Consider the following 23,897-nt stretch of genomic DNA (forward strand, 5'->3'; position numbering starts at 1 on the left):
ACGCCTGGGGGAGTCTTCTCTGTGAATTCCAAATTTGAAATCACCTTTCCTGAATAGGTTATTATAAAGTTCTAATATATATATATATATATATATATATATATATATATATATATATATATCATATTATTTATTTATTTTATTTTATTTAATAATAATTAATTTATTTTTTATTTTTTATTTTTTAGAATTATTCCACTAATCTTGTATAACTATTTTTAGGATCGTTATAGTCAAAGTGCAATTCAACTTAATAAGATTGCAGTTAGCTACTAGTAGATTTGTGAACCTTAGAGAAACAATAGGTTAGATTTGTGAAGTTTTTAACATTTCATAATCTATCGAATATGATGACTAAGACAAAGGAAAACAAGGACTTAAATTCACATTGCTACTTGGACATGGAATTTACTAATTTATTAGGGGAGTTGTCATGAGCCCAGAGCAGAAAATTGTTGTGTTTTCTTGGTAATTTAGGCCAGCCCACACCATGCCAAAGGGTAATGGGTATAGGCTTTTTGACGAGCCATCTTGTTAATATATGTCGCTTAAAGTACGAATCCATAGAGTGTTTTCTTGGTTTATCTTTATTTTATAATAATATATTATATAATACCCTATTTAGGAAAATTATTCCTGAAATAATGCTCACATAATCTCGTTACTTAATCTAACGAGATTTAAACAAATCTCGTTAGACCAAGAAGTGAGATTTGTCATGCATCATGACAAATTTCACTAGAGCAAGAAACGAGATTTGTCACGCGTCAGGATCAGTTTTTTGTTTAGACAAATCTCACTAAGCCATCCAGCGAGATTTGTATGGTACGTCCGTTCCGGACAATCTCTTGACGGGAACCATTTCGAGGACTTTCGAAGACCTCTCAAACTAGTTATCCGGTAGCATATCTTCAGAAATCTCAAATTGCATAGCTATAACGCATCTGGAAGTCGACAACAACAATCTCCCGATGAAATTCCCAATCTTATCGGCAATTTAATGAGCTTGGTTTTGTTCTTTGCATGGAAGAATAAGCTTATATCACCTTAAAAATCAGTTTCTTGAATGAACATATTGGTAATAAATTAAATATCACAAAATAGAAGATAAGATAAAAAAAAAAAAAGTATCTTAAATTATTTAAATATTTAAATGTAGGTCAAATAAGTGTATTTGTGAAAAAGAATAAGGTTGTGAAGGTTACTACTAGTAGAAGGGGTAAGGATGAACTTAAAATAACATGAACAAGAATATTTCAACTTTTGTGTAAATAATACATTCATAGTTTGAATTGACAAAAAAAAAAAAAAATTATTCATCCAAGGCAAGGGTTTCTCCTGAGCTCATCAACTTCAGCCTCTTGCTTGAATTCAAATGGGAGCAACTTCTCTCCCTCACCTCGCAAGTTCCCAGCTACAGGCTGTAAGCAAACGCTACTGCATTTCTTCCCATACATAGAGCGGAGCCCAGAAGCCAACAATGTGTTTTACTACACCCGCGAACGAAATTAAGAAGAGAATATACTTGTGAGTTGTGATTTCCCATATAATGAGATCGCATGATTTCTCATGCATATAAAGTAAGCAATTTGAATCATCTCAGGCAGCTCCACGCGCACATCATTCTTAACTCCCTCCACCGCCACAACTACTGGGTGGCTTTGCTCATCCGCCACTGCACGCTCCTCCACGCCCCTTCCCCCTACACCCGTCTCATTTTCGAATCTGCCGCCCGCCCCAACGTCTTCGTCTTCACCAACTTGTTCAAATATTACTCCCACTTGGGGGCTCACCATGATGTGCTCTCCCTGTTCGATCAAATGCGCGCCTCCGATGTGATGCCCGATGCGTTTGTGTACCCCATCTTGATCAAATCCGCCGGCTATGATTCCGTCGTACTTCACGCCCACGTTCTCAAATTGGGTCACGTTTCTGATCCTTATGTCCGCAATGCCATCATGGGCATGTACGCCAAATATGGCCCTATCGAGCTTGCCCGGAAGTTGTTTGATGGAATGCCTGAAAAAGCACTTGCAGACTGGAATTCCATCATTTCTGGCTACTGGAAATGGGGTTATGAAGGTGAAGCTCTTCAGCTGTTCAATATGATGCCCGAGAGGAATGTCATCACTTGGACTGCTATGGTATCAGGGTACTGTAATATATGCGATTTGGAAATTGCAAGGAAATATTTCGATGAAATGCCTGAGAAAAATGTGGTCTCATGGAATGCAATGCTCTCGGGTTATGCTCAGAAAGGGTTTGCAGAAGAGTCTTTGAGCTTGTTCAAGGAGATGATAAGTGCTGGGCTTCAACCAGATGAAACGACGTGGGTCACCGTCATTTCGTGCTGTTCCTCACGTGGTGATCTTTGCCTTGCGGAATCTCTAGTCAAAACACTCGACCAGAGGCAGATCCATCTGAATTGCTTTGTCAAAACAGCACTCGTCGACATGTATGCCAAGTGTGGAAACCTTGTGACTGCTCAGAAAATTTTTGATGAAATGGGAATGCATAAGAATTCTGTGACCTGGAATGCCATGATTTCAGCATATATGCGCATTGGTGATCAAATTTCAGCCAGAGAGATCTTTGATAGGATGCCAGAGAGGAATGTTGTCTCTTGGAACACTATGATTGCTGGTTATGCTCAAAACGGACAATCAGCTATGGCAATTGAACTCTTTAAAGAAATGCTTACCACCGGTGATTCAACACCAGATGAAGTAACAATGTTAAGTGCTGTCTCAGCTTGTGGACATCTTGGGGCTTTGGAATTGGGGAAGTGGGTGGTGAAGCGCCTCTCTGAAAACCAGACTAAATTGAGCATCTCAGGATGCAACTCTTTGATATTCATGTACTCTAAATGTGGGAGCATCAAAGAGGCCCAGAAGATTTTCCAAGAAATGGCAACAAGGGATGTGGTTTCATACAATACATTGATTGCAGGTCTTGCAGCTCATGGCCATGGAAGAGAAGCTGTCAAACTACTGTTGAAGATGAAAAAAGAAGGAATTGAGCCCGACCGTGTAACTTATATTGGCATCTTGACAGCATGCAGTCATGCAGGGTTATTGGAAGAAGGCCAAAAGGTTTTTGAATCAATCAAAGCCCCTGCTATAGATCACTATGCTTGCATGGTTGATTTGTTCGGTCGAGTCGGTCAACTGGATGAAGCAAAGAGATTAGTCGATAAAATGCCAATGGAACCACATGCTGGAGTTTATGGCTCTCTTCTAAATGCTAGCCGAATTCACAAAAGAGTCGAAGTGGGGGAACATGCTGCAGAAAAGCTCTTTGAGCTTGAACCGGAAAATTCGGGAAATTATGTTTTGCTTTCAAACATATATGCTTCAGCAGGGAGGTGGGAAGATGTTGAGAGAATTAGAGAGGTAATGAGAAAAAGGAGAGTGAAGAAGACTATTGGATGCAGTTGGGTTGAATTTGGTGGCAAAATGCACAAGTTCTTAGTGGGAGATAGATCACATGAACAATCAGAAGATATTTATATGCTATTGACAGAACTAAAGAAGAAGATGAGGGCTCTTGGATACACAGCCGATAAGAGCTGTGCACTGAGAGATGTTGAAGAGGAAGAGAAGGAGGAGACGGTGGGAACTCATAGCGAGAAATTGGCCATTGGTTTTGCTCTTCTTGTTAGTGAAGCAGGGGCAGTGATTAGGGTGATGAAGAACCTAAGGGTTTGTTGGGACTGCCATGTGGCTATAAAGATCATCTCAAAGCTGGAAGGGAGGGAGATAATATTGAGGGATAACAACAGGTTTCACTGTTTCAGTGATGGGATGTGCTCTTGCAAAGATTATTGGTAAGGTGAAGAAAAAAAAAAATGACGTGCTATAATCACTATTTACTGCTCTACACAGACAATGCAGTATATACAAAATCATCATTTAATATTTTTCATGCCATTTTTTATTAATACTCTACTCAAAACTTTCACAAAGAACGAACATTTATTGTTTACAGCGTAAGTTTGCACTTGGTCACGTACAAAAGCACTGGCCAAGTGTAGTGATAGGGGTGAAGAAATGACTTAAGAGAGCAACTTCAAGGATGAAAGGAATGGTTGAATGGGGATTACTTGTTGCCTTTTTGGCCGAGTTAAGATGGGATCTACAAGTTCCACTCAGTGAATTGAACATGCCAGTGAACAGCCACAATCCTATCTTCATGTGAATCAGTCAAAAATGGAGAAGCCCAAAGATAAGCACTTGCCTACTGTGACTTTGTGGTTATTGAAAAACTTGACCTACAATAAATATTATGAAGAACTGCTAATTTATTGTAACCCTTTGTTTGGCATTATTCTGTACTTGAGTTCAAAGAATCCTAGTAGAATTATTATGTTGTAAAACAGTAAAAGCTTTTTGTAAATTTTACATTCACATACAGGATTAACAATTTATTCAATATCTTAGCAGTTTGTAGTTCAGCATCTTGAAAAAATACATTTTCTTCTTCATCCTCCTCCTTTGCATCCATGCCTTATCCTCCTCAAATCTCTTCCTCATCTCATCCTTCAACATTCTTTCCTCTGGTTCTGGAAATCTCCTCCATCTCTCCTCTCCTCTTCAATCCTTATTCCCATTCTCCCATCACTTTAACCTCCTTTGTTATTAAGTTTCTAGGTGGAGAGGCATACGCAAAGTACCTAACCTTAATTTGCTTTCCTCTATTCTTGTCTACTTTCATTATATGGGTTTTTTAACATGGTTTGAGATTTATGATGTCATCAAGACATCCTGGCTCTGTGATGTTCATCATATGTTGAATCCGACCAATCAAAAAGTGGATCATGATTTATTGTAAATGCAATGCATATGAGGGCAACCTTCTTGAGTTGTGACCAAACAATGGAATGATAATCTGCATAATCTCTTGATGAGGTACTACTTCGCATGCTATTCTGTTCAGAGCAATTTTTGAATTATTTTTCATTGTTTTAAAGTTACAGTTATCTATGTAAGATCAGGCGAAACACAATTAATTATAATGCCACCTCCCCAAAACATTATTCATCCTTCATACAGGCAGCCTGCATAATCAATTCAACTTGCTTCATAGGTACTGCTTTTATATTGCTATCCGCAAAACCATACCCAAACAATATAAAATTGCATGAAGCTGTTACTTCGGCCACATCCAAAATATTCATTGAGAACCAAATTTAGAAAAATGCGAAAATATATATTGGTTTAGATGCCAGCCATTGTCTAAAGAACGCAATCCCATAGAGATTTGAACAAAACAGAAACAAAAAAGAGTATCAAAAGTTGAAATCTCATCTGCAGACATTCTAAACATCAACTTAAATTTGACACTAACTTTCCTGTTTTACTTTCAAATGGTTCCTCAAAAGCTTGTAAACCTGGACTGCCTTTTTTTGACTAATGTCACCCTCCCAACTTCAAAACCTAAAATTTTCAAACTCTAGCCCTTTTGTTACTACAGCTTGGGCATTTGTACTGCTTAATGTGCTCAGCTTTCGCAGGTGTAATCTTCACGCATTTGCCATGGAACCATCTCTCACACACATCACAGCATATCCAGAATTCATCAGTTGCATAGCTATCGCCACAGGATCCACAAAGTGTAGCTCCCTGTTCATCGTCCTCTTCATCTTCTTCCCCACTCTCATCGTCCTCTTTCGGTGGAGGAGACATCTTTTTCCCCTTGGTCTGGAACTCCTGCTGCCGTGACTGTTTAAAAAGGCAGCATCCAAATGAGCAGAAGTATAGAAATTGGGTACATAAAAGAGAAGAAAAGAAGGCAAAACACAAGAAAAAATTACCGAGTTTCTTACCATCTTCGAACCAGATTTGCTCTTGCTGCCATTATTATGAGCGGCAGCAGCAGAGGCAGATTGGTCTTTTGATTGCTTAACATTTCCTGTCACAACTTCAAATATAGTTGGGACATCATTTATCATCTGGAAAAGCCTCTTCCTGTAAATTCCAAATACAACAAAAATCAGAATCACCTTTGATGATGAACTCCCAAAAGCGGTTGGAAGGCAGCCATATTTTCTTGACAAAAATAGAAAGGGCAAATATTTACTTCATCATGAGGCATTTCCAAATCTCATCATTTTTTCCACTCTCGTAACCTCCATCTTGGGAAGCAACAATCTGGTGTGACTAATGATGTTCCTAATAGACCAAATTAGATTAGACCTAACTTTTCACAACACTAGCAGTAGTTATTGTTCTGGCCCCCCTTGAATATAATTATTACACAATTTGATATGGCCAAAAGCAATGATCTAAGCACCAAAAAATTTGCAGTTTTTTTATGAAAAACTCCCAATGCTTAGTCAACAATCAAAATCTCCATGCCCTGCTTTTTAGGAGTTCACTATGTTGATACATCTGCATCAAGTCGAAGTTTATTTCTCCCCATCTGCCAATGCAACATAAATTAAGGAAGACCAGCTGCCATGCACAATAATCAAGGAAGAATTAATCTAGTTACTAGTTCGTCTTTTAGTAGTTATGAACAATTATACAAAAGATTATAACTTTGAATAGCAAGTTCCTATAACTAGAAACAGCTAAAAGTCAGCAAGTTTGTTGTTACTGTTAAGAGTAAAAGTTTCATTTTACAAATCTTGCCCTAAGCCGGGAAATATTTCCTCCTAAAGTTAGAAGATGTAGGGACTTCTGTTACAACCTATAAAAGCAGAACTGTAACAGCTTAGTCAAGCCAAATAGACATGTGTTATGGCTTATGGGGAAATTTTCTGGAAATTTTCTACTGGTATTTTACTTGTATTTGTAGTTAACATTGGACTATTGGAGCTCTCCAACCTGAAACCTAAACCTTAGACCACACCTACCGTACCACCAGACAACTTCTAGTTCACTCCCAAGTTTCAGCAAAAACTAGCTCCTTCCAAGTGTTAACTTTAAAGAAATATTCAATTTCTTTATAAGCAATTGCTAAGGTACACTAATGATTAATGAACAGGAATAAGAAATACCCAGGAGGGTCTTTAACCAATATGCATAGAGAGTGAAAGTCTTTACATTTTTTACAATCAGGGCCACAAATGACAAGGAAAAGCAATTGAACCACGCAGACTTCTTAAAAATAAGATGGAAACAAGTGAGATATAGGACAAGAAGCCAGACCATGGTAGACCTTTGTTGGAGACTAGTTCAGAAGAAAATGGATCAAGAGATTGTGGCGTTCAGTTAATTAGGTTATCAAGTGTGATCAATTTAATTGGTGGTATGATTATGTGTATTTGCGTGTTTTTTTGTAATAGATTTGTCTTTTAGGGGTTCATTTATAATTTAATATATCTTTAGAGGTTGGCATAATTCTTGTAATTTAGACTTTCTTATAAATAGGGTGTGGAAGCCATGAAAGAGTTAGTTTTTAATGAATTAGAATAGAGAAGTCTAAAGCGAGTTTCACCCCAATTATATCTCCACCCTCCTCTCTTATTCTTACTTCTTCCTCCTCCTCTCCTCTATCTCTCCCAAATTCTCTCTTGGCTATAACTCCTTGATGCCGCTTTGCTTCATTTGAGGTATCAGAGCCCAACAACGATCTCCATTCTTCAATTTTCAAACCCCCATTTTCCCTCACTCATTCTTCTTCCTCCTCTGTTTTCTCTGTTAAATTTCAGCAATTTCTGCAGAATTCTTGAACCAACTTCTCTTCCCTCCCCCCTCCTTGATGTTACAATTACTCTGTTCATCACCAGCAACTGTACACCCCCCCGCCCCCCGGGGCTGGGTTTCAAAACCACATTTCTGGATCATTGGAACACCAGACACAATTCCATTAGAGCACCAGACCACATTCACAGAAACCAGGGACTAACAATAACTGTTTATCATCTGCAAAACTGTACACTTTCCGCAATTTCGAACTCCAATTTCAGGTCACCATTTCATGACACCACCACCAATAAAAACAGAAATCTTCAACAGCTATCCCTGGAATTTCAACACCATCAGACCACTGGAAAATCCACCATGCACCAATGGAACAATCTCCAGCTGTCAACCCTCTTAAACCCCTAACCTCCTGCACTTCTCTCATCGCACCACCACCACCACCACCATTGCAATCAGCACCCCTGGTTCTACTTTCGCGACAAATTTCATTGCCGGAAAGTCTCCGCCGGTGACTCACGCGCCAGCAATGCGTGGGGAATATTTCCCCCATTGTGCAAATTCCAAAAACTCTAAATATATATGCTTCGAACGACTGTATTTTGATTTTTACCTGCAAAAACCTGAAAATTTTAGAACTTTGAGAGAAAGTTGACTGTTTAGTTTTGTACACATCTTGAGGGATTCATCAGCACTGCCAGCCACAGAATCAGACCAAGTTACTGCCATTCATTAGTTGTACTTCAGAGCTGGTTTACTTGTTATGAGATACTCTACAATAAAGGAGAAACTAAAGATAGTTCTGGAGACTGAGTCAAGTTTGTGGTTTTGGTAGTTGCAGTATATATCTATATAAATCCAGCAACATGGTGACAAATTGTTGGAAAAAGGAACGGCTCGAATGGATTTTGTCATGCACTAGTCATAATATTAAGACATTTCATGACTTTCTCAACTAAGGAATTGTTTGCAAAAATAACCATTGATGAAAGATGCCCCATGAAAGTGGTTTCTAGAAATGAGGTCACTCATACACAAGTTCATTCGGAAACCCACCTAAGGGCTTATAAGAGATCTTAGGTTGATAACACTACTTTACACAAATGCAAAATATGTCCATTCCTATCTAAATGGGAAACTATTTTGATAATGTTTGATGTGATATCATACCTATGAATATTGGCCATGTACTCCTTGGTTCTCCTTGTTTAGATGATTCGGGTGTGACTCGAGGACATGAAAACACATCTCTCACTATAATGGTGAGAAGATCATTTTGAAGCTTGCTCTACCAACCAACCAAGACATGAATCTGATGTTATTGACCATGTCAAAGTTACTTAACTTGAAGACACTACAAGACAGAAAATGTATGAGTTTGAAGACATCAAAAGTCTTCAACACACTCTTATACTCAATGTGTTCATTGATGCCAATTCTCAATTCAAGTCTTTGGTGCTGCCAAAGAAACTTGGTTTCTGGCATCACTCCTGCACAGGCTTTCGAAGAATCCAAGATCATTGCTTCTAACTTTTGAACCTCCAACATTTCAAAATTCCAAGCCAAATTATTTGTGAGGAAGATTTAATGTAGGACAAGAAGCCGAACCATGGATAAACCTTGTTGGAGATTAATTCAGAAGAATTGGATCAAGGGATTGTAGTGTTTAGATAATTAGTTTATTGTGTGTTTAGTTAAATTAGTAGTAGAATTATGTGTATTCGAGAATTCATTTATAATAGATTAGGGGTTTGTTTATAATTTCATGTATCTTCAGGGGCTTGTGTAATTAATTTAATTCAGTCTTTCTTATAAATAGGGTGTAAAAACCACATAAGAGTTAGTCCTCTAAGAATTTGAATTGAGAAATTTACATGAGTTCCCAATTGTATTCCCCGTCCTCTCTTCTTCTTCCTTATTACTTCTTCCTTCTTCTCCACTAATCTGTCTCTCCGAAATTTTCTCTCAGTTGTAATTCTTTGATGCTGTTCTACATCAAAGTGCGGTCACAAAAAATTTGTGCAGGAGATGTCAAACAATATGAAGAGAAATGTTCAATTAATATTTGAACATCCAGCCACAACATCAAAAATTGGTTCAAATTTTAAATTGAAAAATAAAATTTCAAAAAAGATCCAAAATTGTGCACAGGATCTCAGTGAAGTACATTGTTACCTCTCATTCTTGCCAAAACCAAAGCGTGCACCAAAGTAGAATGCAACAGCAAGCAACCATGAATCGCTATGAACTGCAACAAGTGATAACCAGTCCTTCTCCTGCATCCCATCCCTAGCAAAATTTATGCCTAATGCTGGCTCAGGTAGCTCAGGAGGCACCTCCTCAACAGGCAGGTTAACTTCCCATGTTTCACTTGGAAGTCCATACAGGCATAGATTTTCCTTCTCTAGAAACAAAATACCAATATCTTCAGAAACAATGTGCTGCTCTACTTATAAATATTATGCCAACATAAAGTAACAAGATTAGAAAAAATTGTAACCATAGAACATCTTTTAATGCATTGAAAACAACAACGCATATTTTTCAAAAACAGAAGCAAATAGTGAACCACAATTCGACTAATTTCAAACTGCTAAACAATGGATAAGCACACAACATTAAAATTCTAATTTATGAGCTTCAGAAGATAAAAATATACTTCAAATCCTATCCTATCAGGGTAATAGGAATTCACATTTCAATTCAAGAATGGATCTAATCAAAGGTGGGAATGTGGAGTTACCTTTATCATTTTCCCAAATGATCAAATGAACAGTTCCTTTTTGTGCATTGCTAAATACTCTCCTAAACAATTTCCAAAGTGAGTTTTCACAATTCACCAGCTTTTTAGTTGTGGTTCACTAGTTATGCAGAACCAAAGTTGCCAGTACTGCACTTTAAGGGATGCATGCAACCCTAATATTGGTTCCAGCTAAAAAGAAGCATCTCAAGAGAAACCTATACTACTCCTGAGAAGTATAACCAATAGCAGTTTGGGGTTTTCTTGAAAATGCATCCGCATGGGATGCTCGTTTACCAGCAGTTTCACGTGCACAAAATCTCTTATCTAAAGAATCGTGCATTTGGGGAATATATTTCTGCATTAATTCAATAATCAAGAACCTCTTTCCCATGAGACAGAAGGTTGGCATAGACATGAGTAGCTTTTAAAAGCATGACAAACATGATATGTACTTGCAATCATGTGTGGACGCCAAGGAACATTTAATTTAGGTATTGTGACAATTCCGTCAGTTCTGTTGAAACCAAAATTCTTTACAGGTGAATTGGGTAATCAATAATTAATCAAAATATGATTGCAAAAAAGTGAAACAAAACAAAGAGAATCAGAAAACAAGAAATGGAGAATAGATTAGCAATGCTGCAATAATTTAATAAAAGCAAATAGGGAAAACCCCACATAACAGTAAAGTGAAAAATAAAGGTGAAGGGTGAAGGAGAGGAAGCATGAAGTAAAAGAAAAGAAAAACTCTCACCTGGATCGCACTGTTGATAGAACTTTTCAACTTCTGCAAACAGGAAAATCAAACCCAAAACACAAAAGTTGGGAAGAATCAGAAAAAAACGATGAATTTCATAAAAATGAGCATGAGGAGAAAAACGAGGAAGGAAGAGAGGTGGGGTTGTGCAGAAGAAGGGAACCAGTGGTGAGAGCCTTGATCAAGCCAGCACGCCTGCCCTTGAAGTCGCTAAAAACCTCCTCAACTGTTCTCGGAATTGGATGCGGTATGCCCTCCATTCTCCTCCACTCGAGAAACTTTTTGTCCCTGAAAATTCTTCTTCCGACATATTAATCGAGTATAATAACAAAAAACAATAAAGTTTAGAGAGACCCGAATAAAAGCACTAGACGAAAACCTATCAGAAACGTAATGCAACTGAAATTGAGCAAGGACGAATGAGAAAGAAAAGAGAAAAAGTACTGGGTTTTCCGATGGGGAGGATAATGAAGGACACGGTCGCAGGCTGAACTAGGGTTTTTTGTCGCTGCCTCTGCTGCTTTCTGCTGCCTGCCCCCTGCCCGCGCTATCCGATTAGCCAAAACCCAATCGACTAAATCATCTCCATCACCTTCTCCATTCAATCAAATTGCGCGAATTAAACTACAAAATTGCAGTATCCGGGTTTTGTTTGTTTCTTCTCTTTTAAATAAGTATATATGTTATATGACAGATGAAGGAGAATAAAAGAAGAAGAAGAACAATGTAAGGAGGAGGAAGAAGAAAAGGACGACGACAAAGAAGAAGAAGAAGAAAAAGGATGAAGGAGAGGTAAGAACGGAGGAGGGAGGAGACGGAGAAGAAGGGTTTTCAAGGTTTTTTCTATTCTTAATTCTTTCCTCTTTTTTCTATCATTATATATTTATATTTATACATTTATTTAAATATACTTATACATGGATGCTATTGGCCGGACGGATTTTGAGCCGTCGTTTCGTTACTCAACGGCGTTCTACGCATTACATTTACACGCGGCTGCATCTTTCGTTCCTTGTTCCGCGTCACACCTGACTCTAACTCCCTCAGTGTCCACGGTGCAATGGCCAATGGATACCATCCAATATCCAGCTCTCATTCGATTCTTCAAATTCAAATCTATACCCTAAATATATATATATATATATATATATATGAGGGTCAAAACAGTTCATCGGCCATAAAGGAGCATTAAGGTGCAGCAGCAATTAGGGTCATTATTGCTCAAAAATAGCTATTCTAAAAGGGCCAATCCCAAGCAGGCCAGAGCGATCCACGCTCGTGCCACCGACAACTGTTATCGGCTTCTTAAAAGTCAGAGCAATTCACGCCCATGCCATAATTGACCAATAAATGGTTATACACCCTCGGGTTTATAAGTAGGGATTCGGGCAAGAGGCCAAAGTAAATCATTTTTAACCCACTTTACTGTTGCATTCAACCTTGTTGAAGCGTTCCCTTACTTAGGCATCAAAGTGATCCCCCGGAGTACACTCCGGATCCTCCAAGTCTGCTTTATTTTCACCATTTTCAGGTCATCAAAGGTTGGAAAGTAACGTCGCAAGTCATCACCATTTTTATCTCGCGACAGTTGGCGCCATCTGTGGGAACCGCTTCTGAGAGATGTTCATCTTGCTCTCGACCACCGATTCTAGAATAATGACAACTACCCACGACTCAAGCTCAGGCCCTGCCGCTAGTAAAGAATCACCCCAGTCTGTTCAATCCACGCTTGGAGATCGATCAGGGGTCTCCAAGGAGGAATTCCTCACCTTCCAAAGGAGAATAGAGGTCTCCTAAAAGAAGATGGAGAATATGTTCAACCTATTCTTACAGCAAAAGAGTAAAGAAGAACATGTCCCCCGCCAATAACAGGTCAGCCCCGACTCACCTAAGAAAGCAGAGAACCTGAAGGAGAGTGGGATAAAAACTAACCTCGCTAAAAAGGTAGAAGACGCGAACAACGTAGGAGCAAACGAGCAAAGATCGAATGAGTTTGAGGCTAAGGATTAGAAAATAAAGAAATACTTAGCCAAAGCCCAAAAATACATCAAAACATTCGCGCAGTTTAAGATAGAGCGCATGCCAGGAACGTAGAACGCAAAGGTTGATGTGCTAGCCAAACTAGCCTCAGCTACAAAGCCAGACTAGAAGGGTGCAGTTTACTTGGAGCAGGTCAAAAAGCCCTCTTACAAGGAGGTCAGTGTCGACCTGATGGTAATTGAAGGTAACAAAGAGGTTGGAAGACCCTTTTGATGTAGTACCTTCGCGACGGATCCTTACCAGAAGATAAGAAACAATCTATAAAGGTAAGAAGGAGGGCAGCAAAGTACACGCTCATAGACAAAGAGTTGTACAGGCAATCCCTGACACTGTCATACGTATGGTGCCTAAGTACCGAAGAGGGAGAATATGTGCTAATGGAAATTCACGAAGGTGTATGCAGAAATCATCTCTCTAGCAGAGTCTTAGCCCACAAGGCCCTACGGCAAGGATTCTATTAGCTCACAATGAGGAAGGATGCACTCGAGAGAGTCAAATGGTGCAACAGGTGCCAACGGTGCTCGGGAACACCACACATGTCGTCCAGCCTTCTCTCCCCCCTGACCATTCCTTGTCCCTTAGCCCAATGGGGACTAGATATCTTGGGACCACTACCTCAAGCGACTGGACAAAGGAAGTTTTTGTTGGTGGCGATCGATTACTTCACCAAGTGAGTAAAAGTCGAAACCCTAGCTCACATAACCGAGTGAAACATCACACAATTCGGGTGGGCTTCGATTGTTTGCTGATTCGGAATCCTGTGGGCCATAGTCACAGACCATGGGAGACAGTTCGACTATAATGACCTACTTAGTTACCATTTTTTTTCACATGACAAATAAAACTCGATATAATCAATCTAGCAGATCATAATCAACCTGAACCCGTACGTACCAGGGATACATCAGAAATACAACACAGAAGCCTAAGTAGTAGGAAACATAAAATCATATATATATCATACAACCATTCAACACAATACCATAGTTTACTACATCCATTGTATATATCCCAAAATAATCAAAACCAGCCCTAGGTTGTCACCTAAAAATTCATCTGACCCTAGCAAAAGACTTACTCTTCAGACATGGTAAAACGACTAAACTCTATTGTTGCGGAGCTTTATCCGCTCTCCTACCTAGGGCTCTTGAAATGTTCATATAATTTGGGGTGAGACACCTCTTAGTAAGGGAAATAAACTAATACCAGTGTGTGGCAACATGAGTATTTCCGTGTTATACATAAAATTATACATAAACATATTTAGTGAAACTATCTATATCATATCTGGGAAAAACATATATAATCATAGCATGGCAGAACATACTGGATTTCCATGAACATAATGCATCTCATATGATAATAATACAAAAACAACCCTGGAAGGTTAGCTGGCTGGTGTCATGTCTTACTCCCACATAACTGGGTTGTGTGGCCAGAAGGCGGGACTTGACAATGGTTGGCCGACCACTGCCAAGTTAAAGTAAATGTCTATAAGTACGATGGATTTGCCAGACCTGGTCCGTGCACTATGGATGCCAACACTTCAATAAACCACATCAACTATCCATCCTCACCCTGCCCCATACGACAGCGATAAAACAATATCATGATGATCATGAACACATAGCTACGGTATCGTGCTCGTGCAAGCCTAAACCAAGCCAACCAGGTTTTAATAACATATAACAAATTTTCAAATTGTGATACATTGCTATTCCATAATAATAATTGTCAATTCAACATCATCATTTTACATTTCATATATAACGTGAAAATCATCGGCCCTTACGCCGGCATTTCATATTTAATCAATCACGGCGCGTACGTCATATCACATATCATATAAGAGGCTCAGCCCGTACGTCGGCATATCATATAAATGGCTCAGCCCGTACGCCGGCATACCATGTAAATGGCTCGGCCCATACGCCAGCATATCATGTGAGAACATCCTTGGCCCGTACGCCGGTATATCATATAAAAACTATCGGCCCGTAGGCCAATATATCATTATAAAACTTTGTATCATTTAACATTTTCCCATAAAACAGTAATTCATAATAAATTCTACTCATGCCACACAAAATGGGTATTATGCATATTTAAAACATATCGTTATTTACAACAGTATTTTCCTAAACATAATGCATATATATATATATATATATATATTTCTGAAATTAAATGTTGTAAGATTATACATATATTTTCATAAAACAATTAGCTTAGTTTATCCCCTTACCTGATTCCTAAAAAGCTCCTAAAATAATCAGTCCTGCACCCGCAGGGTTCCCCGTTCAACACCCTGAAATCAACATTCCCTAGAACAGAAATTTAATATTTCTTCAACTACTACATTTTGTACAACTGCAGGAAAATCAAATATTAAATAGAAAGTATTGTCCCAAATCTGGGATGGAATTCAAGCTAGCCCCACCAACGATCTACTCCAGCAGATTTGTAGAGAACTTCCCCAGGAGTGTCGTGGTGGCTTTGGATCGTCGATCCGGCGAAGAACGATCCCATAAATTAAGAGAGAAGAGTAGGGAACCGAAAAGGAGAGAGAAAGGAAAGTTTACTCGTTAATTTTCGGCCAAAAATGAAGTTTAGGCATATTTATACATTGGCCTTCATCGACGAGCCACGTAACCTCGTCGACGAGGTTAAGAAGGTTGTTCATCGACGAATGTTTGCTTCTCAACGATGAAATTCAGAGATGGGAAAATAGCCTCTCGGTATTTTCTTGTCGACGAGACACGTCCCCGTCGACGAGCCCCTCACATGTGCTCATCAACGAATCTCCTGTTTTTGTCGACGAGACCCTATTTAATTTCCCAATTTTATTTTTTTCTCTCCTTCTCCCATTATTAAATTATGAAAATTATTCGGGTCTCTACATTCTCCCTTCCTTATAAAATTTCATCCTCGAAATTTTCTATTCATATGATTCATCATCCCTTAAAGGCAAATGGTCTACTTATTTTATTACTTACCCTCACTTATGGTGGAAGAATATCATGGTTACATTCCAAGTCCTGGGAAATTATAAATACCAAAATAAAATTTTCCTAAAACTAAAATACTACTCACTAATTAAACCACTACATGTACCTGTAAAAGAAACAGTACCTACTACTTACATTTTCCTAAATAATTGTTGATATCTCTGTTTTATCTGTTCTTCAAGCTCCCATAAAGCTTCTTCTATTGCATGATTTCTCCACAAGACATTCACCAGAGGAATCTTTTTATTACGTAATTCTTGTTCTTTCCTATCCAGAATCTGTACTAGCACCTCCTCATAAACTAGTGAATCACTGAACTCTAATTCACCATAACTGATTATGTGAGAAGGGTTTGGGACGTATTTTCTCAACATGGAAACGTGGAATACGTTGTGGATCCTGGACAACACAGATGGCAAAACTAGCCTGTAGGCAACTGGCCCCACTTTCTCTGAAATCTCAAATGGACTGATAAACCTAGGGTAAAGTTTACCCTTCTTCCCAAATCACATAACCCCTTTTAACGGAGCTATTTTTAGAAATACATGATTACCAACATCAAACTCCAATTTCCTGCGGCGGGAATCAACGTAACTCTTCTATCGGCTCTGAGCTGCACTGATTCTATCTTTGATAAGTCAAACCTTATCACGCGATTATTGAACAAGTTCTGGTCCCACAACTCGCCGCTCACCCACTTCATCCCAAAATAAAGGAGAACGACATCTCCTACCGTAAAGTGCCTCAAATGGTGTCATGCCAATGCTAATCTAATAACTATTATTGTACGCAAATTCCACTAGCGGCATGAATTAACACGCACGCTTGAAGCATATCTTCTAATATCTGAACCGTCCTCTTATTCTGCCAGTCTGACTGAGGATGGAACGTCATGCTAAAAGATAACTGAGACCCTAGAACCTCTTGCAAGCTCCTCCAAAATTGTGACGTGAAACGTGGATCTCTGTTTGACACTATAGACATTGGCACACCGTGAGAACGAACTATCTCCTGAATATATATCTCTAGCAGTCTATCCATGAAGTAGCTGATCTTGATGGGAAGAAAATGGGCAGTCTTGGTCAAACGATCCACAATCACCCAAATTGCATTATGGCCATGCAATGCCGATGGTAGCCCTGAAATAATATCCATAGTTATATGATCTCATTTCCACTCTGGGATAAAAAGTGTCTGCAACTGGCCTACCGGTCTCTAATGCTCAGCTTTATCTGCTGACACGTCAGACACTGGCTACATACTCAGCAATTTCTTTATTCATTCCACTCCACCAATAAGACTCTCGCAGATCCCTATACATTTTCATACTAGCAGGATGAACTGTGTATAAAGATCTATGAGTCTCCTTTAAAATGGTCTTCCTAATGTTAGCATCGGCAGGAACACATAATCTGGAACGGAACCATAAAGTCATGTCATTTGTAATACAGAATTTCTTCCCCTGACCATTTTACACTTTGACTAATACCTTTGCTAACATTGGATCGTCCTTCTGAGCAGTTTTAATCCTTTCCTGTAAAGTAGGCTACACCACTAGACTAGAAATACGAGCCTGAGAACCACTCTTAACCAACTCTATGTCGAATCTTTCCAGATCCATCATAATCGGATACTGTGTAAAAACCCCAAAAAGAGATATAAAAAAATTAGTGGATTGATTTCCAAAAAAATAAAAAAAATTAAATAAATAAATAAATAAATAATTAATTAATTAATTAATTAAAATTTTAATTAATTAACTAATTAATTAATCGGATTTAAAAGAAAAATAAAAAAATTTAATTAAAATTTATTTTTATTTTTTTAAATATAATATATTATTATTAATATTAATTAAATATATATTTATTATTATTATTATTATTATTATTATTATTATTATTATTATTATTATTATTATTATTATTACATCCTGAAGCTTCCAGCTTCAGGATTACTTCTTCTTCTTCTTTACTTTTTCTTTTCTTTATTTTATTTCCTGCAACCTGCAATCTCTTTCTCTCTCCTCACGTTCTCTCTCCCTCTCTCCTCGATTTCGTGACGAATTTTCGCCCAATCGAAAATTTGAAAATACCACTGGACTCCATTCGCCGCTACCGTCATTTCTATCGGAGCGGATCGGTGGTAGGAGCGGCGTAAACGTATTTCCTGGGGTAAGCCATTTTTCCCTTTTTCTTTAATTTCTTGCAAAATATAAGTTCAATTGACGAACGAACACCACCACGAGAATCTAGGGATGATTCTCTACAAGTCTAATGAGACAGAATTCTCGTGGGGGGTGTCGGACCGAAACCCCAAATTTGGGGTACGGGCGTTATTAAGGGGCTTATTTTTAATTAATTAATATTAATTTAGAAATGCTAAAATATTAAGCATCTGGGACTAAAGTAAGATTTTTGGAATTTAGGGCCCAAGTGAATGCCGCGGGTGTAATTTTGGGACCCACAGGCAAAATTTAGAAAATTAAGTTGGGATGTTAAATAATAGTTTAAATATTAATTTGAGGTATATGGAGCCTAGGGAAGGCTAGATGAGTATTATTTTGGAGAAATATATTAATTAATCTGAGAAAAATGTCAATTGCAGGAGTTAAATTTCGGGCGCCAAGGGTGTAGGATTTGGGTCCTAACGAATTTCTTAGTGGTCAGGTAAGGGAATAAACTATAGCAGTAATTTTTCATACAAATTATTATTGACTATGAGTAAATTTATTTTCAGAAAAGCATATGTTATATTGTGTATTACGAATGAAATGTACGATTGGGAAAATACTTATATGATGATTAAAATGTATATGTATGTATGAGATGTAAGGAATTCACGATTTTAGAATATGAAGTATGGTTTTTTTTTACAGCACATGTGTGGCATGAATATTGTTTTGCGTGGAATGTATTATGATTTGAAAAATTTTACGAACGAAACATGTTTTCAGGTATTATGAAAAAATGAATTATGTCATGATGGTTTTGACGATTATATGATAAATGATGTATTTTTAGAATATATATACCTGAAACAATTTTGGCGTTAGGCCATATATTTATGTTATCGGCACGAGGCCGTATTTATGTTATTGGCACGAGGCCATATTTATGTTATTGGCGCGAGGCCATGTATTTATGTTTTCGGTACGAGGCCGTAATTACTATATTTTTGGCATGAGGCCGTAATGATGTTATATATATGATCATGTATTATATGTTATCACCACCAGGATGTTAGTTTAGTTCAGTTCAGGGGCTCGGTACCATAGCTATATGTGTATATCAGATATCTATGTCAGATTAGTGCTAACCATCCCACGAGGGGATGGGAGATGGATAGTCGATGTGACTTTCAGTAGAGTGTGGACGTCCACCTGACAGTCCGGACCAGGGTGTGGCGGGCTCATCGTACTTACAGACATATTTGATTCGGTAGTAGTTGGCCAGCCATTGTCGGGTCCCGCCTTTGGGCTGCACAACCCGTCATGGGGGGTAATACATGACACCAGCTAGTTATTCATCCTGGGTTTGTTTTCAGTACTACAGTTATAACAGATGATTTTATGTATGTTATGATTTATTAACAGATGTAAAAATATATGTTTATCCAGTACAATATGATGGATGTTTACAGAATTATGAAATGTACTATATATGTATACACATATGTACCTTAAATATTCATGTTGCCACACAACTGTATTTAGTTTATTTTCCCTTACTGAGAAGTGTCTCACCCCCAAATTTAATTAATTTTTCAGGAGCCCCTGAGAGACTGGCGAGTTAGGGCCGCTGTTGAGCTAGTGAGATTACCCTGTGAGAAGGGTAAGATTTTGTAATAGGGTCAGAGTTATTTTGTGTTTGACCCTATAGATATTTTGATGTATGTGAGGATGTATAGAATGCTCTGGTATTATGTTTTATGATTGGATGTTTGAGATTTTATGTTTACTACTGCTAGGTTTTTCGCTGTGTTTGACAGGTGTCCCCGCTACCCACGGGTTCGGGTTGACCATTTTATTTATTATGTGATATTTTATGTTAAGAAATTGAGGGACGTTACATACTGGATCTCCATAGCTATCAATGCTGGTCCCATCGACTTCCTGCTCAAAGCATCAGCTACCACATTCGCCTTCCCTTGGTGGTAACTGATAGTGCAGTCAAAATCTTTAATAAGCTCTAACCACCTTCTCTGCCTCATATTTAGGTTCCTTATAAGTGAAAATGTACTTTAAACTCTTGTGGTTAGAGAAGATTTCGCACCATTCACCATACAGGTAATGTCTCCAAATTTTCAATGCGTGTACTACTGCAGCCAATTCAAGATCATAGGTAGGGTAGTTCTTTTCATACTTTTTCAATTGCTTGGAAGCATATGCTACTACTATACCATGCTGCATCAATACATAGTCAAGCGCCTTCAAGGACGCATCACTGTAGATAACATAACCTTCACCCCCTAACAGAATATCCAATATCGGTGCCGTGACAAGCTTCGGCTTCAATTTCTGAAAACTCTACTCACAGCTGTCGTCCCACTCAAATCTAACATTCTTCCTAGTCAGTCGTGTCAAAGGCCTTGATAACGCTAAGAATCCCTCAACGAAACGACAGTAATACCCAACTAACCCCAATAAACTTCTGATTTCCTAGATGTTCCTCGGTCTAGCCCAATTCACTACCTCATCAATCTTACTAGGATCCACAGATATACCATCTCCTAAAATGACATGCCCCAAAAACACAACTTTCTCAAGCCAAAATTCACATTTACTTAACTTAGCGTACAACTTATTTTCCTAAAGCGTTTGTAGAATCTACCTCAAATGCGTCTCATACTCTTCATAGCTCCTTGAATAGACCAGTACATCATCAATAAAAAATGACAACAAACTAGTCTAAGTATTGGTGAAATACTCTATTCATCAAGTCTATAAATACCGCAGGAGCATTCGTCAAACCAAACGGCATAACGAGGAATTCATAATGCCCGTATCTGGTCTTGAAAGCTGTTTTTGATACATCCTCTGCTTTCACTTTTACCTGATGATAGTCTGATCTGAGGTTAATCTTAAAATACACCCATGTACACTGGAGCTGGTCAAACAAATCATCTGTAAGGGGTAGAGGATACTTGTTCTTGACTGTCACCTTATTAATTTTCCTATAATCTATGCACATCCTCATAGACCCATCTTTCTCTTCACAAATAATATTAGAGCTCCCCACGAAGATACACTAGGTCGTATAAAGCCCTTATCAAGCAAATCTTACAACTGATTCTTCAATTCTTCCAACTCTACTGGCGCCATTCGGTAAGGTACTTTAGAAATCGGCGTTGTACCTAGAAGCAAATCAATATAAAAATCTACCTCGTGATCAGAAGGCAAACCTGGTAAATTATCTGGAAAAACATCTGTAAATTCCTTTACTACTGGCGTACTAGCGAGTTTCAATTCATTCCCTGACATTTCCTTCACAAAGGCCACGAATCCCTGATAACCATCTAGCAGTAGTCTCCTCGCCTGAATAGCTAAAACTAATTGAGGCGGGGATTGCACTCGCAACCCTACAAACCTGAATTTCATTTTTCTTGGAGGTCTGAATATTACTTCCTTTAAATGACAATCTATGCTGGTATAATTGGCTGACAACCAGTTCATACCGAATATTACATCGAACCCATGATTATCTAGCACTATCAAATCGGAAGACAAGATTTTTCCCTAAATATCAACTGAACAACCTTGGAGCACCCTATTACATCTCACTGCTGACCTAGTCGGTATAGATACCAATAGTTCAGTGTCTAAAAACTATGTTTCTGACCCACATAGTTTGGTGCACTCCAGAGACACAAACGAGTGTGAGGCTCCTGAATCAAATAATACAATAACTTTAAAGGAAAGCATGCTAACCATACTTGTCACCACGTCGCTGGCTATCTCAGCGTCACCTGGCGTCAAAGCAAAAACTCTGATTGGAGCCATATTTCTCTACTGGCCTCCACGTGGCGCCTGATAGCCTCCTCGGTACGGTTTGGGAGCAGGAACGATATTTGGTGGTAAAGGGCAGTCTTGTACCAGATGTCCCTGTCTACCGCAACGATAACAGATAGCTCTTCCCAATCGACACTCTCCCTAGTGTCTCCTCCCACAAGTCTGACAGGCATGAGGATTCTGCACTATCTAAACCCCACGATCCCCAGTTTCCTGTCTCCACCCTCTACCATAGTTTCCTCTCCTCTACTAACCCTACCTATGACCCTGCTGGTAGAATGAAGATGCGGATCTCTTCTTTTGTCCTTGCTCCTTTGCATCCATACGCTCACCAACCTCTGCCAAGGATGCTTTGTCGACTCACTCAGCAAAATCCAGAATATTTAGCACCACCACCTACTTATATATGCCTCTCCTCAATCCTCATTCAAACTGTTTCGCCTTCTTTATCTCATTAAGAACAATACATGGAGCGAACCAAGAGAGCTTTATAAATCACGCCGCATACTGCTGAACCAACAACTGTCCCAGCTTCAAACTCAGGAACTCTTCTACTTTAACCTCCCTGACTGTAGTTGGAAAATACCTGTCACAGAATAATTCTTTAATCGGTCCCATGTCATCATGTAACGTCCTACTTAGATTATCATATAATAATACGAATTGAATAAATAAGTCAACCCGAACTTGTGGGTAATGGAGACATCTGTCATTCACAACAGAACCTAGGCAGCAATAAATGTAAAACATCATCTTCATAACCACATTAGATATAATACCAGAGTTAACTATAATCCATTAATATGGTGTTTATATACATCTCCCAAAATACAAAACATATATGCATATCTAGGAATCCACAACTCAAATCTACTATTCCTAGACAAAACTTACCTTCCTGATAGGGTAGTAACACACTAACTCAACGGCGGCCTCGATCTGTCGATCTTTTTGGGTTTCCTAAAAATCATTTAATGTTTGGGGGTGAGACACTTTTTAGTAAGGGAAAATAAACTAAATACAGTTGTGTAGCAACATGAATATTTAATGATAATATAGATATACAGTACATTTTTCATACCAGAAAACGTTAATAATTTAATAATTACATAAACGTATACCTTCATATTTTTAATAAATCATACCAATCATAATTGTCTCGTATAGTTAATAATACTGAAAACATACCCAAGATGAATAGCTAGCTGATGTCATGTATTACCCTCCATGATGGGTTGTGCAGCCCGAAGGCGGGACCCGACAATGGCTGGTCGATCACTGCCGAGTCAAAAATGTCTATAAGTATGATGAGCCCGCCACACCCTGGTCTAGATTGCCAAGTGGACGTATACAACTCAACACTGAAAGCCACATCGACTATCCATCTCCCACCCCTCGTGGGGTGGTTAGCACAAATCTAAACATAGATATCTGATCTATATAGTTATGGTACCGTGCTCCTGAACTAAACTAAACTAACATACGGGTTTTGATAACATATAATACATGATAATATAGCGTTTAACATAAATGAATTGATAGCATTTTCTATAATTTCATAATACGGCCTCGTGCCGAACATTTCATAAATACGGCCTCGCGCCAAAATCATATATCATAAACGACCTCGTGCCGGCTATCAATCACGACCTCGCGCCGAATATCTCATACATATCATTCTATATAAATAAAT

General features: G+C 38.5%; 2 protein-coding genes across 5 annotated transcripts; one reads left to right on the forward strand and one right to left on the reverse strand.

Annotated features, from left to right (window-relative positions):
* Window positions 1–1,223: 1,223 nt before the first annotated feature.
* Window positions 1,224–4,431, forward strand: LOC131164902 (pentatricopeptide repeat-containing protein At1g14470). 2 transcript variants are annotated; one of them, XM_058122442.1, is made up of 2 exons: window positions 1,224–3,826; window positions 3,988–4,431. In XM_058122442.1, the coding sequence occupies exons 1-2, from the start codon at window positions 1,560–1,562 to the stop codon at window positions 4,031–4,033; spliced, it is 2,313 nt and encodes a 770-aa protein (XP_057978425.1). In that variant the 5' UTR covers window positions 1,224–1,559; the 3' UTR covers window positions 4,034–4,431. The 2 variants fall into 2 exon arrangements, with proteins under 2 accessions (XP_057978425.1, XP_057978426.1); XM_058122443.1 differs by having other exon boundaries at window positions 1,224–1,527; window positions 1,608–4,323.
* A 756-nt stretch (window positions 4,432–5,187) lies between these two features.
* Window positions 5,188–12,031, reverse strand: LOC131164234 (PHD finger protein ALFIN-LIKE 7). Of its 3 annotated transcripts, none has more exons than XM_058121269.1 (6): window positions 11,591–12,031; window positions 11,310–11,434; window positions 11,144–11,176; window positions 9,822–10,050; window positions 5,825–5,966; window positions 5,188–5,720 (listed from the first exon to the last, which is right to left on the reverse strand). In XM_058121269.1, exons 2-6 carry the CDS (start codon window positions 11,404–11,406, stop codon window positions 5,445–5,447), a joined length of 777 nt encoding a protein of 258 aa, XP_057977252.1. In that variant the 5' UTR covers window positions 11,407–11,434; window positions 11,591–12,031; the 3' UTR covers window positions 5,188–5,444. The 3 variants fall into 3 exon arrangements, with proteins under 3 accessions (XP_057977252.1, XP_057977253.1, XP_057977251.1); XM_058121270.1 differs by having other exon boundaries at window positions 11,310–11,443; XM_058121268.1 differs by having other exon boundaries at window positions 11,310–11,446; window positions 11,591–12,006.
* Window positions 12,032–23,897: the final 11,866 nt, after the last annotated feature.

The sequence above is a fragment of the Malania oleifera genome, chromosome 9 (genome assembly GCF_029873635.1).
Source record: "Malania oleifera isolate guangnan ecotype guangnan chromosome 9, ASM2987363v1, whole genome shotgun sequence".
Classification (NCBI taxonomy): domain Eukaryota; kingdom Viridiplantae; phylum Streptophyta; class Magnoliopsida; order Santalales; family Ximeniaceae; genus Malania; species Malania oleifera.

Coding starts and splice junctions, on each gene's coding strand:
- LOC131164902 (XM_058122442.1), top strand. CDS start 1,560: ATGATTTCTCATGCATATAAAGTAAGCAATTTGAATCATCTCAGGCAG. Junction 3,827..3,987: donor TGCTCTTGCAAAGATTATTG/GTAAGGTGAAGA, acceptor TATTGTTTACAG/CGTAAGTTTGCACTTGGTCA.
- LOC131164234 (XM_058121269.1), bottom strand. CDS start 11,406: ATGGAGGGCATACCGCATCCAATTCCGAGAACAGTTGAGGAGGTTTTT. Junction 10,051..11,143: donor CTATCAACAGTGCGATCCAG/GTGAGAGTTTTT, acceptor TTTTGTTTCTAG/AGAAGGAAAATCTATGCCTG. Junction 5,721..5,824: donor GCAAATCTGGTTCGAAGATG/GTAAGAAACTCG, acceptor CTTTTTAAACAG/TCACGGCAGCAGGAGTTCCA.